The 18,597-nt window shown below is 41.8% G+C and overlaps 1 protein-coding gene across 3 annotated transcripts in view; it reads right to left on the reverse strand.

Moving 5' to 3' along the window:
* Nucleotides 1-8,374: 8,374 nt before the first annotated feature.
* Nucleotides 8,375-18,597, reverse strand: part of FARS2 (phenylalanyl-tRNA synthetase 2, mitochondrial) — a 290,051-nt gene continuing 279,828 nt past the window's right edge. For all 3 annotated transcript variants that reach the window (XM_060774769.2, XM_060774770.2, XM_060774771.2), the window contains one exon: nt 8,375-8,678. In XM_060774769.2, coding sequence (XP_060630752.2) covers nt 8,540-8,678 — 139 coding nt within the window. In that variant the 3' untranslated portion in view covers nt 8,375-8,539. The remainder of the gene's footprint in view (nt 8,679-18,597) is intronic.

Genomic DNA, 18,597 nt, shown 5'->3' on the forward strand with positions numbered 1-18,597 from the left:
ACTCTCCAACATTAGTACCAAAAGGGTTACGAATTGGAGCTTTATTATTATTATTATTATTATTATTATTATTATTATTATTATTGTCATTATTGTGGAGCCCCCGGTGGTGCAGTGGGTTAAACCTCTGTGCCGGCAGGACTGAAGACCGACAGGTTGCAGGTTCGAATCCAGGGAGAGGCGGATGAGCTCCCTCTATCAGCTCCAGCTCCTTATGCGGGGACATGAGAGAAGCCTCCCACAAGGATGATAAAAACATCAAATCATCCAGGCGTCCCCTGGGCAACGTCCTTGCAGACGGCCAATTCTCTCATACCAGAAGCGACTTGCAGTTTCTCAAGTCACTCCTGACATGATAAAAAAAATTTAAAAAAATTATTATTATTATTATTATTATTATTATTTAAAACATTTATATCCCGATCTTCTCTACCTCTGCAGAGGGACTCAGACCGGCTGACAGCAAAGATTCAATGCTAACACTAAAAATCTAAAACATAATACATAACATTAAGTTACCAATTACATATAAGATAAATGACATAAAATTACATAAAAGCCGTTCGCCAAGATAAAATCATATCCACCTTAGTCCGTATATTCAGTCCATATATTGTGATCAGTACCATTAGTCGATTGCCGGTCTTGGACATCATTCCGAAAAAGCTTTGTTATTTGGGGTTCTCATTCAGAAAATTGCATTGGATAGACTACATCTGCTCTAGTTTCTGATACAGAACACATGTCATCCAGTAGTCACCATCTGTTCATCCACAGAAACCATATTTAATAATCTAGAGTTGATGTAGTAGTAGTAATCTTTCATGAGTAGTCAGCCTCTCCCCTCCCAACATCCCCATTGCCTCAGCACTATATGAGAGTTTAGTGAGACCAGTTGCTCTCGTTGCTGCATGGTTTTGAGGCAACAGTGTATTAATGGTGAGACTGAGGACCGTATATTCGTTCTTGCGGACTACTGTTGGTCCACGGACCACAGGTTAGGAATCACTGATTTAAAGTGAAAGGAAGGAGTAGGAGACCATGTCAGAGCAGAAGAAGTAAAGGAAGGGTATACAGCAAAGGTACAAGGTGAGATAAGTAATGGAGTATGAGCAACAGGAAAGCAATCCATGAAAGCAGCAATGCCAAGACACCAAAAGAGGGGATATATTGTGTGGGCATGAAATAAAGCAAGCAAAGAGAAGTAGAAATGTGAAAGTAAGGACTTTGTCACACAAGGCTGGTAAATCACAATTACAGCATGAGAGTAGTGTCTGTAGCCAATACCTGTCACATGGTGTCTCTCCCACTGATGCTTCACATTTAAATCATTGGTGGAGTGTGCCTTTTATTGAAGGGGGATTTCATAGCTCCCAATATTGCTGCTTGAGTGGGTGGATGTGATTACAGAGACTGTTATCCTGCTGTAATTGTGATTTGCCAGCCTTGTGTGATGAAATCTCAAGTTGTTCATGCATCAATGCACATAATGCAAGCAAGAGACATGTCACAAGGGAACAAGACAAGGTGACAGAGGGAGTAGGCGAGGTGGGAGAGTCAGTGGTGCAAATGGGGGAATGCAGGAAGGGATAGGCACCCCATGAGCATGTGTGGTACGTGATATTTGTTAAAAGCAGAGGGCACAAGAAGTGAGGGGACCCAGCCTTTGGGTGTGAGGCGAGACAAGACAGAGAATAGAAAAGATGGGAGAGTGTTTGAGTCCTAAAGCACAAGAAGTACAGGGAGCACACCAGGAGGTCACAAGGTGAAGCAAGAGGACTTAGGAGACAATGGAGGGCAAGTGGCGCTAGTGGAAATGAGGAAGAAGTGAGGGAGCAGTGCTAGGCAAGGTGAGGAGTAAGACAATTATAGGTGTGGGCAGAGGAGTGCCAGGAGAAAGGGTGCACCATGAGGGGATGACATGAGGTGAGGAAGTGAAGGAAGAGTGAAGCAAGGAAGAAAAGAAGGGTGAACGATCGATTGGCAGGGAATGAGGTGCGTGGTGAGGAACACAGTGCAAGAAGGGACGTGGTATCACAAGGTGAAGGAAGGAGGTGAGAGATGCAGCGCCAGAGTGAAAATAAACAAGACAAGGAGCATAGCAGAGGCATTTAGTGAGTCCAACAAGGGGGAAGAATGGAGGTGGGACCAATTTGGAGCATAGAAAGAAGACAAGGTTGCAGGAGCAGTAGAGGCATTCCAGGAGAAAGCGAATAGTTCCAATTCATTCGTCCTTTAACAACAACAACAACTTTATTTATATACTGACCAGGGCTACTCATTTCCAGGGTCAATTAAAGGACTATACAAAAGGTCTGGGCCGGAAGAAGTGCCCTCAGATGACAGTGGACTGGGGTAATGGGTGGAGTACAAGGCCAATTCCTAACTGTTGGCCAAGGGCTGGGAACTTGAGACTAGTCATTATCGAAGGCCTGATGAGACCGTCAAGTCTTCAAGTTCTTATGAAAAGAGGTGAGTAATGGAGCCTGCCTTATCTCCTTGGGGAGGGCATTCCAGAGGCAGGGGGCCACCACCGAGAAGGCCCTCTCTCTCGTCCCCACCAACCGGATTTGAGACAGTGGTGGGAGCGAGAGGAGGGCCTCCTCAATGAATCTTAGACCTTGTACTCTGCTCCTTGAGGTGTACACTTCATGTTACTACTCTGAGGAAAGAAGGAGCTGGGCCAAGGGAAGAAAGGCCTGATACCAATTAAGACAGATGCTTCATATGAATCTTCAGGTTTTGGGGAAATGGGACCAAACAATTATTTTGATGGACTAATTCCACAGACTCAGAAGCAGAGTGGGCAGATCGAAAGACAACCTGGCAAAATGGCACTACCTAGAAGAAACCTCCACCTTGTGTGACTGTGGAGCAGTCTTGAGAGTATGGGTATTTGACCTGCTATTGGGCAGCAGGAGTGAAACTGGAGAGGATTTGGCAGTGGCACCTCTATCTCTAAAGCTATCTCTAAAGGACCTAGTATTGCATAGAAGGTAACGCTGAAGCATTCCTGAAGTCTTTTACCTTAAAACCGTATGATGAGACTGTTGAAATTGGGAGATGGGGGTAGGAAGATTGCAGCTGAAAACTGAATCACAGCCCTGGCTCATGAAGATCTGTCTGTTTATCTTTAATTTCTGGGTAAGACTGAAAGGAATGCCAAGATTGTCAGAAAATAGCCTAGCAAAACTGTGATTTCAGGAACAACTGCACCTAGCTCTTCAAAAGTACAATCCTAGTATAAAAAGATCACATCTTTTTCATAAATTTGGCTTTTCAGAACTGTATTTTTCCCAGAAAGATAATTTATCAGCAAAGAAATAATTCAAGTTACACGCCAAGAATATCCAAGGAATTCTAGAGAAAGCTAAATGAGTTTCTGTAAGACTGACAATGTCTCATACATGTATAATTTCTCAGTCTGCATCATGAAGACATTGTTTTGTTCCAAGTTTTAGGATGATTACAGCCATTGCGGAAATTTTAGACTGTTTGCATTTCTGTAGTCATGTATTATTCTGTCTTTCTCTGCTGTCCCCTGACAAATGGCTTGGCATAAAAAAGAAGTAAACACCTTTATTAATAATATATAATAGTGATAATTAAGAATGAAATATTCCAGCTGTGCCAGATAATTATTTATCATTTATCAAAGCTACGTGAGGCAGTTTTAAATCATGTCTAGCCCTCTTTACACAGAAAGGCATCAGTCACATTAATTGCTAACTTTACTTTTGTGTGTTTTGTTTAGCATGTTGAACAAGCTATAGCAGTGGAAGTCAATGGAATGACGAGCTCACAACTTCCATCAATGAGGTGGGGAATGTCCCTCATATCTTTAAAGGAGAATATTGACTGTTGAACTTATTTGGACAATGAGGCTGCAAGAGTCTGTATAGCTCCTTAAAGTTCAGTCTAAATCATATTGCAGATTGACTCTCCAAGATCAGTTTTGGAGTACTCGTGGACAAGTTGAACATGACCCAACAATGTCATGCAGTGGCAAAAAAAGCCAATGAAATTTTGGCCTGCATCAATAGAAATATAGTGTCTAGATCCAAGAAAGTCGTGCTACCCCTCTATTGTGCCTTGGTTAGACCACATCTGGAATACTGTGTCCAATTTTTGGTACCACAATTGATGGGGGACGTTGACAAGCTGGAATATGTCCAGAGGAGGGTGACCAAAATTATCAAGGGTCTGAAGAACAAGCCCTATGAGGAGCGGCTTAAAGAGCTGGGCATGTTTAGCCTTCAGAAGAGAAGTGTTGGAGGAGACATGATGGCCATGTGAGGGGAAGTCACAGGGAGGAGGGAGCAAGCCTGTTTTCTGCTGCTCTGGAGATTCAAACTACAGGAAAGGAGATTCCACCTGAATATTAGGAAGAACTTCCTGACTGTGAAAGCTGTTCAGCAGTGGAACTCTCTGCCCCGGAGTGTGGTGGAGGCTCCTTCTTTGGAGGCTTTTAAGCAAAAGCTGGGTGGCCATCTGTCAGGGGTGCTTTGAATACGATTTTCCTGCTTCTTGGCAGGGGGTTGGACTGGATGGCCCACGAGGTTTCTTCCAACTCTATGATTCTATACTTAGTTGAGAATCTCCAACACCAGTGGCCAGTGCTCTACCTAGTCCAACTGACAGCCATTGTTGTTATTTCAAGGACAGAGCAAGCGTATTGTGGCAGGTGGAGGCTTAAGCTGAGATATGGAGATGTCCAGAATTACTTTACCACACTCTGCCTTAAAAAAATAGTAATCAGATGTGCAGTTGGGGATCGCAGAAGCCCCAACTAACTGACACTATAATGCTGCGTCGAGACAACTCAAAACTTTGGTGGCCAAAACCCCAGCATATCCCAGATCCAGGGTGAAATCAGCTCCACAAAATGCATAGTGCATTGTTGACATTTACCCTTTTTGGAGCACATTATATATTCCAGAACAGGGGCTGCCAAAAAGTGTCCCAAAGGCATGATTGGGCACAAGGGGGTAATTGGCCCCTTGGGATGGGGTAATAGATTACCTCTGCTCCTACCTGTCATTTCCTCCTTTTTTCACTGTGGATGCTTGTTGTTGTACTGTATCTTCGATCAGCCCTAGCCAACATAGCTAATAGCGGTAAGAGCTGCAGTCCAACTTTTGGAGGGCCACAGGCTGCCCCCTCCTGTACTAAAAGAGCCAAGTCCCATTGAAATGCCTCAGATTAGTCCTGAATGGGCATGTACTTGGACTGTGCTGTAAGTCTATTAACAAAAATAAAGACATCCAGTCTCCCAGTCCATGACATCAAAAGCCTGCTGTGGCTCTCTTTCAAAGAAAATCAATTTTGGCAATATTCAATACAACAGTGGAGTAGCAGGCAGATGTACCAACACCAATGAGAAATGCAGTCTCCAGACAGTGAAGGAAAACACAAAACTGAGACGAAAATGCAGCATCTTTCAACAGCTATTAAATGACCCAGCAAGATAAATGAAATCTTGATTGTGAACACTCTGTACTTGGCCCTTTTCAGATTAACGCTACTGTCCTGGGAATGTCAGTTTATGGTAGAATTCACTTGACTCTGAAGTGATGCAATTGCAAAGCAATTTGTGGCTCAGGTAAATCACAACTGTTTGCCTTTGTAACAGTTTCCCAAGGAAAGCCAGATAGACTAAATTAAGCTGTAGATCTGTGATGTAGCCCATTCCCAGCACGCTTCTGTCTACTGCAGCATCTTTTTTGCACAAGGCTCATGTCTTAATTAAATTAGTTTGCAAGGGATTACCTCGATCACCCTCTTGCCAATGGAGTCTTAAGTAGCTTGACTCAGAAGGTAAATCCCACTGTGTTCAAGTGGCCTACTCCCTTGTAAGTAGAGATAGGATTGCAGCCTAACATTGAAACTGCAAATGGAGTCCAGCACCACAGTCATTAAACACGTTTTTTCCCTTATTAATAAATACCTAAACAAACAATGCATTGCTTCATTTAATATTTGGTCTGAGAGTTATATGAAACAAAATGCATGGTAACATATGGTGGTGTGAGGAGGATAATTTCTACTTGAATTTCTATAAACCTTTAGATAAGGCCTTTCCCCTGGGCTTTGATAGACCCAAGTCAGCAACTTCTTCTCCATCCTCGGTTCTGCTATTTGTGGGAATTGATGTTTCTCATTATTTACAATCAAGTCTGATTTGATTTTTGGGGACCCTATGAATGAGAGGCCTCCAAGAGGTCAGTTGCTTGCTCTGTTCTTTTGAAGTCAAGGCCATAGCTTCCCTTATTTAATCAATCCACCTCTTTGGTCTTCCTCTTTTCCTATTAACTTTCACTTTATTAAACCTCACTGTCAGACTCTGGAAGATCTTGGAGTTAAAATCAAGTTAACAACAATAAAATGCTGGAGACAAGTGGTTTAATCCTTCTTTTCACAATCCTAAAAAGACAGTTCTAAAGTTTCCCGCTCAAACCTCCTGTATATACAGAATGAGGCAGCATAACTTCCTTTTTTCAAAACTTAACAAAACCCATTGTATTAATCAAAATTTTATTTATTTATTTATAATGTAGGAGCATACCTAAAGTTTTGTTTTTCATAGTTTTGAATTAGGTAGGTGACGTCCCCCATTCTCCATACACAGAGTAAACCGATTTCTGGCGTTTGTCATGACTTGCCAGCATAGCAGGTGTTATGTTGGCAATTTCTTCCTGGATGTTGGTATTCAAATCTTGTAGGGTCCTTGGACAGTTTACATAAACAAAGGATTTCAAAACCCCCCATAGAAAAAAATCACAAGGGGCCAAATCTGGAGAGTGGGCCGGCCACTCCAAATCCACTCGAAAAGTAGGCCTCAGCGGCAAAAGCACGCTCTTCACTGTTCCAACGCATGATGGCGACTGAACTGTGTCAGAACAAAACTTTATACTCCCGCCTCTTGAACAAGACCACTAGTGCTCCGCTACGTCTTCAACCGATTGAATGGCGCGCATTTTAAAAAAGGAAGTTATGCTGCCTCACCCTGTATATCAGCCCCAACTCCCATCCATCTCCTAGTGGCCTAACATTATGCTCAGTCTGTTAACCGCAGTTTCAATTTCCGTCACAAAACAGATATCTACACTACCTTCCCCAACTGTACCCAGCCTCCCTCCCCCCCCCCCCCCCATCTCCCTTCTTTATGGCAGAGAACCAAAGCAGCCAGTCCCAGGCTGATACAGTGATCCTAACACTCATTGTCTTTTCCAGCAAGTCACGTTGTCTTATATATCCAAGGTATGATAACCTCGATCATTTTGGCATCTACTGAAAGTTTAGGCTCTTGAATCCATTTCTTTGTCTTTTGACTGCCAAGGTATGTGTAGTTCATTTTACTCCAGATTCCTGGCAACATACTTCATTTTTCATCTTCCATAACTATACATACAAACTGGGAATAGTGTGATTCTGGGTGATTCTGGTTTTGGTATTCAATTAAATCTATTTACAATTGAGGATCTTGTTACACATGGGCAGCTCTCAGATAAACTAAATATTATGTGAGGGAGTATATGGACCTCAGCCTCATGGGTATTGAATGAGGAATGTGGGAAACATGTGAGAGATGTTGAGAAGAATGTATCATACAATGGAAAAGAATTGTCATTCATAAATCACTCATACAGCTGAGCTCACTTCCTTTTTTGCAGACCAAATGGAAAGAGGTGGGATTCACTTTAAAGTAATACTCTACTAGGGGATTCATAAGGAGGATAGTTGTGAAGGAGAAGGACTACTTTTTCAAGCTACTGATTCTCTTCTAGAAATTCCTTATGTTTTCAGCAGCATTAGCTGGAAAACATGACATTGTGAACCATACATTTCATTTACTCCATATTTCAAGAGAAATCTTGAGACCTATGGAGACAAGTGGCACAAATTGTGCACAGGAAGAAAAGATCAGTATCTTTGGGAAAACACCAAAGTTTGTAGAAGTACCAAAAAAATTAGAGGGATCATGTCTCAACAAAAACTGAAGGCATTATCACATGGCGATGTGTGTTTATGGGTATTTTATTCCACAACATTGTTGCATAACAGTGACTTTCATGTTTCTCCCTACTGCTTGGACTTTATGATATGAGCTAGCTATGTGATGAAAGCTAGACACGTCTTTAATCCGCTCCTCATATCCCACTAGCTATGAAGTGGCTATGTGGGGCTCCAATGACTTTATAGTAAGTGGGTGGGTGGTTGGTGTGGAGGGAGGAGATACCAACTTGCACATCAACCCAAAAGAAAAGAGGCATATCCTGGCATGAACTGTAGTGACCTATACCTTTGTATGCCAATAACATGAGCGTAGCCGTGGTCTTTAGTTCAATCAAGTACAGATTAATAACACACAACCAACCCAACAAGATGTTTATTGATCTTCATAGGAACTGCAATGTTATTCATCTTTATTATGGAGCTGGTACATCATTGCCAAAGGCTTTCACAAATGAAAATAGTTTTTAATAGTTAGAAATGTTTAAGAAATAAAAAGTAAATTGGATAATTGAATGTCACAACGTCAGAATCTTCCTTCCACTCCTAGTTCTTGTACAACCGATTTCTCAATGGCATGATGGATGCTGCTCACTTCCTTCTGAGTCAAGGTCCTTTCCAAATGTCGGTAGGTGATCTGGTAACAATGACTGACCCTTTTTGTCCTAGAAAACACAAACCAGATGTTAGGAATTAGATATACATCAAATTGTGTACCTTTTAAAGAAAGCAAGGGAGAGCTGATCCCTGCTGTCATCTCCTGGTTTTCTTGCCATGTTGCTCTATATTTTCTTGAGTTACCAATGCAAAAGGGATAGTGCCAGACTCGTCAAATCCCGTTGGTAATACATAATTCACTTTGACAGAGTAGAGAACAGCAAAATCCATTTCTTTGCCCAACTTGTTTCTCAAAGGTACAACCACTGCATTTTTGCATTTTTAAATATTATCTCCAATCTAGAAACCTTGAAGTAGTGATTATGTGCCCCCCTGTAGATGTGCCAGAAGAAAACAATTTTAAAAATATCAGACTGAATTGGTTAACACCTAAAAAAGCAAGTTCACATGTAAAGTTCATCCATGATTTCTATAGCTCCCATCTATAGGCACTCTTGCTCTAAGCCAGTGGTTCTCAACCTGTGGGTCCCCAGGTGTTTTGGCCTACAACTCTCAGAAATCCCAGCCAGTTTACCAGTTGTTAGGATTTCTGGGAGTTGAAGGCCAAAACATTTGGAGGCCCACAGGTTGAGAACTACTGCTCTAAGCAGTGACTCGGGAGCGTGGGTTATCCCACTATTTTGGAAACAGTCTCTTCCCATCAGACTATGAGGTGCTTCCTGCTTCTTGGCAGGGGGTTGGACTGGATGGCCCATGAGGTCTCTTCCAACTCTATGATTCTATGTGAACCCAACTTTCCCTGCATCAACTCTAGGGTAGGCTGAAAATGCAGCTTTGCTGCCCACAAATGATACTGTGACCTTTCCCTGGCTCCTTAAGCTTCCAATTTGTTTAACCCAGATATATAGATGGCATTTGTTTTTAAAACTACAAGAGACCCCAGAGAGCTAGTCTGGATTGGCAAACATTGTTTTGGGTGCCCTCACTCAAACCAGTTGATCCTTGCCTCCCAAGTGACCAGACGTGATGGGTTCCATTTGTGGAACCCATCACGTCTGGTCACCAATGTTTGATGAGGTGGATTGGCATGGGTCAAAATGCTCTCTAACCCAGTGGTTCTCAACCTGTGGGTCCCTAGATGTTTTGGCCTTCAACTCCCAACAATCCTAACTGCTGGTAAACTGGCTGGGATTCCTGGGAGTTGTAGGCCAAAACACCTGGGGACCCATAGATTGAGAACCACTGATCTAACCCTTGGATCATGTCCATCCCACCTAGATCAACCTATGCTATGGATTTGTTTTCTGGCCACTACCGTGCTACTACATGATGAACATGAAAATGCAACCTTCTGTTAGGAAATTACAGACTTCTGTTACATAACTGTACTGCTTCCAATGTCTACCCAGAAGCTGCCAAAAATCTATACCATACAGTTCAAGCCTTATGATATTACCTCTCCACAATGGAAGGATTATATGGCATTTATCACACTACAATACTCACTCAACACAGTGAAACTAAAATCAGCATGACACACCTCAAACAGGTAACAACTAAATACCATTTGCTTTCACCAAGACTTCCCAAATGAAACCACTAAAATGTATTGTGAGTGATCTACAGCCCATCCTGGGCAATGACATTTTCCTCAAACAAACCTCAAGGTTACTTGCCAGAAGCAACAGCCTGTGCATCGGAATCACAAACACAGGAACTTGATCCAGATGCCATCTATATTCCCATCTCCACTATGGCAAAACATGTTACGGGATCTACAATCTCTGGAGTTCATTCATTTACTCATTTTCCAGTGTAACATTTGTTATCATTTACCAGAAATGCCCTACTGCTGGACAAATGGGCCAGTCTCTAAACAAAGAAGAATGGACACAAACATGGCAGCAGGTATGGTAATGTTGAAAAATCAGCAGGAGGAATGGTTTTTAAATATTGTCTCCAATCTAGATGTGATATGATTCTGATGTGGAAAAAATGAACAAAAATTCACCAAGAGATTCAGTATTTTGTATTTGGTGAGGCATCAACACTTAGGCAAAGAAAATGTGTATAATTACAACTCTAATGATTCCACAGCATTAAGCCATGGTCGTGTTTTGTTTTTTTTTTTTGTCGTGTCGCTTCTGTTGTGAGAGAATTGGCCGTCTGCAAGGACGTTGCCCAGGGGACGCCCGGATGATTTGATGTTTTTATCATCCTTGTGGAAGGCTTCTCTCATGTCCCGCATGAGGAACTGGAGCTGATAGAGGGAGCTCATCCGCTTCTCCCCAGATTCGAACGTGCAACCTGTCAGTCTTCAGTCCTGCCGGCACAGGGGTTTAACCCCACTGCACCACCGGGAGCTCCAGCCATGGTAGTACCAAACTACAAAGCCCTCAGTGGTGAAGTGGGTTAAACAGCTGAGCTGCTAAACTTGCTAACCGAAAGGTTGTAGGTTCGAATCCGGGGAGCGGGGTGAGCTCCCGCTGTTAGCCCCAGCTTCTGCCAAACTAGCAGTTCAAAAACATGCAAATGTGAGGAGATCAATAGGTACCGCGCTTCATGCAGTAATGCTGGCCACATGACCTTGGAGGTATCTACAGACAGTGCTGGCTCTTTGGCTTAGAAATGGAGATAAGCACCAACCCCCAGAGTCGGACACGACTGGACGTGATGTCAGGGGGAAACCTTTATCTTTACCTTTTAGTTCCAAACCATGCACTGAGAGGATTTTATACATTTTGTACATAATATGTGCTTTAACCTATAAGTCATTTTTCAATTTTTTTAAATGGTACCTTTTGGAAACACACTTCACAAATACAAAACATGCTTTGCACAGGAGTCAGCCATTCTTGGGTACTATAATTCATTTATGAAACTCTCTCTGTTCAGTAATAAAGTTGTCCATCTATTTCTGCTACCTCATCAAAATTGTGCAGCGGTAACTGGTACATTTAAAGACTGCCCCCTCCTACAGCTCATAATAACCCTTAAATGCTTTTAAAGCTCCTGCAAGGGTTTCTGTGTGTTCACTCTGTTACACATTTCCATTCCATTATTCTATCTCCAACATACAACTTGTATTTGATTTCCTCCCACTCTTAATGTTTCCCAGTGAGGCATATATCTGTCCAATAGAGAATCTAGTCCAAGAGCACACACAGTTTCTTTTCCAGATGTACATTTTGTTTCCAATGGTTCTTTTCCAAGAAACCGTGAGGCTGCCATGGACAAAATAGAGCAAAAGACAACATGTTCCCCCGATTATTCTCAGCTGAATTGTGGTTTCCACTGTTGGCTATTGAAGGAGGAAGAAAGCGAAGCTGAAATGTAACTGCATTTGGATACAGCTGATAGGACAGTTTCTCAGAGTGCGTTGAGAACAGGCAGCTGGAGAGATCTCTCAAGATCCCATTGCAATTGCTTCTCTCAAGACAGCCCAAAGCCTAAGCTGGAACCAATTTGAAGGAACACAACTACAAAGCTTTTGTAGATATGAGACCATTTCATCAGATATGCAATGTGTTGTCCTCAGGTGACATATGTGCACACAAACACACAGATGGAAGTGGTGGTGGAATGTAAATAGAATTGTCAAAAGGAAAATTTATGAAATGTAGGCTTATGTCATGCTAAAATAGCTGACAAGAAGAAAGCCAACTCATCTGAAATGTAGGAGCCTCCGTTGGCGCAGTAGGTTAAACCCTTGTGACGACTGACAGGTCACAGGTTCAAATCTGAGGAGAGCGTGGATGAGCTCCCTCTGTCAGCGCCAGCTCCCCATACGGGGACATGAGAGAAGCCTCCCACAAGGATGGTAAAACATCAAAACATCTGGATGTCTCCTGGGCAACGTCCTTGCAGATGGCCAATTCTCTCACACCAGAAGCAACTTGCAGTTTCTCAAGTCTTTCCTAACACACACACACACACAAAATCTGAAATGTGCACTGGAGACAAGTTCTATGGATACTGTGGACTGCCCAAAAGACAAATAAATGGGCCCAACAACAAAGCAACCCTTAACATCCCTAGAAGCCAAGATGACGAAACTGAGACTGTTGTACTTTGGCCTATCATGTGAAGACATGATTCACTAGAATAGACAATAATGCTAGATAAGATCAAAGACAGTGGGAAAAGAGGAAGGCCATGTTACAGATGGATAGTATCAAGTAGTGGTTCTGAGTCTGCAAGACCTGAGGAGGTCTGTTGATGATGAGGTGATATGGAGCTTGAGATTGACTTGATGTCAGTTAACAACAAAATTTCAAACAGCACAGTCTTATGTGAACAGAATAAATAAAATAAGAGCTAAAAAGAAACTTGGGACTTTTACCTCCACTGTGTTTTTTCCCCCTTTTATCGATCGTGTATTACTAGAAGTGCTGAAGAACATATTGAGTAAGACAAGCGGGCCAATGCTTCCCCCTACACTTGCCAGACAATCTAGTCTATATTGCCTTTTTTCCACAATAGCTTAATCCCTGTTGCAGAAAAAGAAGGGTTTCTCAATAGAATAGTCTACATCTTTAACTGTTAATATACTGCTATGTTTCTAAGTAGGACAGTGAAAACGGATCCTAGCACAGAGGCTAGATGGAAGAAGATGTTTCTCTGAGACATGGCTGCTGTGATTGTTAGAGGTGTGTGCTTGTGTGTGGCATGGATGGATGGGTAAATGAGTATGGATGGGGATATGTAGGGGTGGGTAAGTGGGGAAGGAGAAAGGGAGAGAGGAAAAGGAAGAGGGATTAGTCTAGATGGATAAATGGAGGAATGAACACAGATGGAGAATGTATAGATGGAGGATAGTGTGGTGTAATGTTCTCACTTTATCTTAGCTGTGGTCCACATGCATTGCCAATATATGGCAACCACTTTTCTGTGAGGGAACACTGGGAATTATTTTTCGAGAGAGTTAAAGTTCATCTGGCCACACACTGAGGAAAACAGTGACTGGCAGGATTCTTCATTACTCCTACCTAAAGATGTTCCTTGCTAAAAATTATGGAGAGCAAGACACCTCAAGAATTTATCAATTAGAATGAAAGAAAACTAGAACAAGATTGTATGGAAATGGTATCTGACCCCCAATAAAGATACAGTGTTCCTCACTTATTGCGGGGGTTCTGTTCCAGGAACCCCAGCGATAAGTGGAAAACTGTGATGTAGGGAAGCTATACCGTATATCTACAGTATAGCTCCACCCACTCCTCTCTCTCCCCCTCTCTCTCTTCCTCTCCTTTTTCTGCCTCTCTTCCTCCCTCCATCCCTCCCCCTGCTAGAGCCACCCTTTTCCCTCCCCCCTGCTTCCCCACTGGCATGGGGCTCTCAACCGGTCACCCAAGGAAGAATCCCCGGCAGAAGCTGCCTTGGTGACCCTCTCTAGCCCTGGCAGAAGAAGCCCAGTTGGAAGCTGCTTTGGCGGCCCTCTCCAGCTCCAGAGGAAGAAGCTCCGGGAAGTGACCAGGAAGAAGGCCCAGCGGAAGCTGCCTTGGCGGCCCTCTCCGCAACCCTCACTGGTGACAATTTGGGGCTCTCCACGGCTGTCTGTAACTCAACAACTCAGTCTATTATCTTTTATTCTAATTGATAAATTCTTGAGGTGTCTTGCTCTCCATAATTTTTAGCAAGTGTTCCTTCACTACTTGTATTTTATCTTTTTATATATTTTTTGAAAAACCACAAAAAAGCGAGTTTGCGGGAAGCAAACCGCAAGGTACTGAGGGAACACTGTACACCATATGGACAAGAGCTGTTCAGAAAAATGTTGGAGGGCTTGCCAAGAAAGGGGAACATATATCCACATGTGGTAGCAATGCAAATATGTACAGAGGTTTTGGGGAAAGGTTATAGTAGAGGTAGAAAGTATAATGGAGAAAAAAATTAATACAAATCTGGCGACTATACTGTTATCTATTTATAATACAGATGAATGGAATGATAATGAAAAGAATTTAATAACAATGTTGTTAACGGATGTAAAGCTACTAATAGCAAAAAAATGGAAAGGAGAGGTGGAAATTAAGATAAAATAATGGTATAAGGAAATTTGGAAATTAGCAATAAATGATAAATTAACATGTAATCTAAAGGTTTAAAAAGGCCTAAGGAAGAATAATGATTTTAAAAGTATATGGGGGGAAAATGTTGAAGAAAGAAGATGGGAACCAACCCACCCCAGAAGAAATGAGATTCTGGTGGGATCACAAAGAAAAGAAGGACTCCGGAGATGGGGAGCACAACGGGGGAAAGGAGAAAAAAAATTTATATGAATTGTAGATTTTTTTATTTTTTATGAAATGAATGGAAATGTAATAAAAAAATTGAATATAAAGATCTTCCTTGCCATTGACCGAAACTCTGCCAGCCACACTGAACAGATTGACCAAGAAGTGAAAGGAATGGAAAACACAAGGCCATTCTGATTTTCCCCTCTCCTTCATTTACTAGAACCGAGAAGAAGAGCTGGGCAAGTAGTTATGTCTCATAAAGGCGTTTTTTCTTTGCTTGTTGCATGTGTTTTCTGTATGCCTGGATTGCTCACAAGCACTTGCTAAGCCTGCAACAAGCAAACTGAATGTGCGCTTAAAAAAAACAACAGCATTTTTGGGATGGAAAGACAATGGGTTTTACACAGGATCAAACATGATACACCCATTAACACTAATAAGGCTCCAAAAAGTATTTTGACAAATATGTTTTAAAAGGCAAACAATTACAGTAACAACAGAAACATGATTTAAAAGTTTTATACATTTTTTTAAAAAAAACGCACAAGTTTTATAAAAACAAAGAACATACTATAATCACCTGTCTATTTATTGCATCAATCTGTTACAAGTCCTATACCAGTGCATTATTCCACAGGTTATTATGTGCTGTAGGGGGAGAATATATATTGCTACTGCTGCCACAGCATGTAATAAAGGCCACCATATCGAACAGAATGTGTCAGTTGCCTGATTATTTCTTTGACCTTTACTAAGGGCCGGAAGCCTTTCGACACATGTGCTGGGTACTGATGGACAAATCAGTTGACTTTCAATACATGCAATTTCTATAGCAAATCAATTCTGTCCAATTTTCATGATTAGTTTGAGATTTTTTTTAAATAAAAGAACTGTTTAAAAGCCTTTGTTTTTGTAGGCTGTTTCCTGCACTTTGTATGGGACTTTCCAAATTTGGTCATGTTATAAACATTGTTATGTGCAACTTTTCCTAATATATACTTTTATATAAGCACTGTTTCATAATATAAGCGATTTGTGTGCAGCTTTTGTTGTGTGCTACTTTTGATAAGGCAAGTGCCTTTATATGGAATTTTCTTTCTCTATGTGTGTGCATGTTTACACAAATTTATATGGAATAGGGCCATGAAAATCAACTGGGTGACCCTGGGCAAGTTGTACACTCTCAGTTCCAAAAACCACCGTAACAGGTTCACCATGCAGATGCCATGCGTTTTTGCTATTTTTTACTTTAGCTTTACTTGTTTAATGTGACTTATTTCAATAATTATATGTTTAATTCTATTTTAATGTTTACATTTTGTAGGTTTTAAATTGCATTGTTTTTAAAGTTGTGAGTCACTTTGCTACTCGATCAAATGAGAAAAGCAGATAATAAAAATAAATAGTAGGAGGCGGAAGAGGAGGAAGAACAAGAAGAGTGCAGTTGTGTATTTTAAAATGCATGCAGTATTAGTCTATTTGCTATTAGCCGCCCCCTATTTTAGATTCATACATGCACTTTAAACTGTAAGTTTAGTCTGTTTTATCTTTTTAATTTGTCTCTTTTATAACATGTTTTTAATCTGCTTTTAATCTGCTTTTATACTTGATCTACTTGGGAACTGCGATTCCCTTCCTTGGGCACTGATGCCCCATTCTGTACTGTGCTGGTCAAAGACCGTAATAAATCATTGATTGATTGCAGTATTAGTCCCCTTTTTTCCATGTCAGGGGCGACTTGAGAAACTGCAAGTTGCTTCTGGTATGAGCGAATTGGCCGTCTGCAAGGATGTTGCCCAGGGGACGCCGGGATGTTTTGCTATCTTGTGGGCGGCTTCTCTCATGTCCCCAAATGGGAAGCTGGAGCTGACAAACGGGAGCTCATCTCGCTCCTCGGATTTGAACCACTGACCTTTTGGTCAGCAGTCCTGCCGACACCTGCTGCACCATCAGGGACTCTCTAGTATTAGTCCCTGAAATGAGGATTAATAATTCAAAATCATTCAAAAATGTATAATGAACAAATTTCTCCCCATCCATAATACTAAAACAGAGGCAACTTCCTACCCAATCATCCACAACTTTCATTTAAATGTGAACGAAAACTGCCAGCTTTAAAAAAGGAAAAAAATATTTTAAAAGTCCTTCTGATTTTTTGGTAACTTGGACGACCTCTGGAAATCCCTCTCTCTCCACTATATATATTCCCAGTCCCTGAATCAAATCCTTTTTCTGACTTTCTGTCACTTATTTATTGTAGGCTAGAACTGTAGGTAGCTATTGTATCTCACAATGCTGAAAAACACTGCCATGGAGAATGTAGTTCTCACACTGTTAAAAGCTAAAACATCAAGCCAAGGAATGGAAACTGTAGTTCTGCTCGGTCAGACCACATTAAGGCTTAACGTTGAGTAGGGAGAATGTTGTTTACTTAAACTGCACTTTCCAACATCTCCATCCACTCTGCAATCACACAACCTCTTTCTTCTTTCATTAAGCTTTAATTGATCTTAGTGTTACAATAGACTCAGCAGCAGCCTGCGGCTTTTGGGTAATGAAACACAGTAAAATACAGTGCAGCAAAGCACAAGGCAGGTGCGGGAAAGAGGGAGGTGAACAGCGGAGAGTTATTGATGGATTCTGATGCCACAAAGGGACAAGGAAAGAAAACAAAGCCTACTTTCAACAAATAAAAACAGCCGGGAAAAAATAGACAGTATCATGTTGTGTAATGCTGAAGAAAAACAAACAAACAAATAAACAAAGAATTTTGTGTCTTAGAAGATGACAATCCAGGAATTAACATTCCAAGTATATCAAAGCAATTAGCCTCCCCGGGCAAGTTCCTGGAACCTAACCAAGTCTGCAGGTCTCTGTTTTATTGTTTGCAGTACTTTTAGCGACTGTACTCAAAGACATCAGAAATTGCAGAGCTCCATTTTAAACAAGCACATAAACCCAACTTTTCCTCTCTGGACTTCCATCCTCTAACTTTAGTCCCTTGTAATCTGTACAGCACTGGGCGGCAAAATCATTCTCCTTGCTACTTGTTATTTTTGCTCTACAAAAGCCATCGCCTATAGCTCCAGAACTTCCCACAATCATAATCCTTTCACTACTCATATAATATATCCCCCTTCATCAGGGGTTCTCAAATTGTGCTCCGTGGAGTCTTTGGGGCTCCATAAGTGATGGCAAGGGGCTATGCATCACCATGCTGCTTCCCACCTCCTCCTGGGAAATGCAGGGAAATTAAAGTTTGGAGCTGCCAAAACAGCTGGAGTAGCAGCAGATTGTTTTCCCAGGGCACAGACCCTTTCCTTCTCACCTTCCTCACCACCTAGACTCTTTTTCTCACCACCCAGACCTTTCCCCCCTTCCCTGCATTCTTTGCTTCCAAAAACCTATTTCCCTCCCACTACTCAGGGGGTGCTTGACTGTGCTTTTCCTGCATTGCAGGATGGAGTTGAACTGGATAACTCCTGGGGTTGCTCTTCCTCTTCCTCTTCCTCTTCCTCTTCCTCTTCCTCTTCCTCTTCCTCTTCCTCCTCCTCCTCCTCCTCCTCCTCCTCCTCCTCCTCCTCTTCTTCTTCTTCTTCTTCTTCTTCTTCTTCTTAGAAACACAACAAGATGCGTTCACAGCAGACAAGATCACTTTGCTGTCTGTTGCTTTGGATCACATGTCAGACACTTCCCAAGTGTCTAGGACTGTGTGATTATCGGCAAA

This window comes from Anolis sagrei, chromosome 4 (genome assembly GCF_037176765.1).
Source record: "Anolis sagrei isolate rAnoSag1 chromosome 4, rAnoSag1.mat, whole genome shotgun sequence".
Lineage (NCBI taxonomy): Eukaryota > Metazoa > Chordata > Lepidosauria > Squamata > Dactyloidae > Anolis > Anolis sagrei.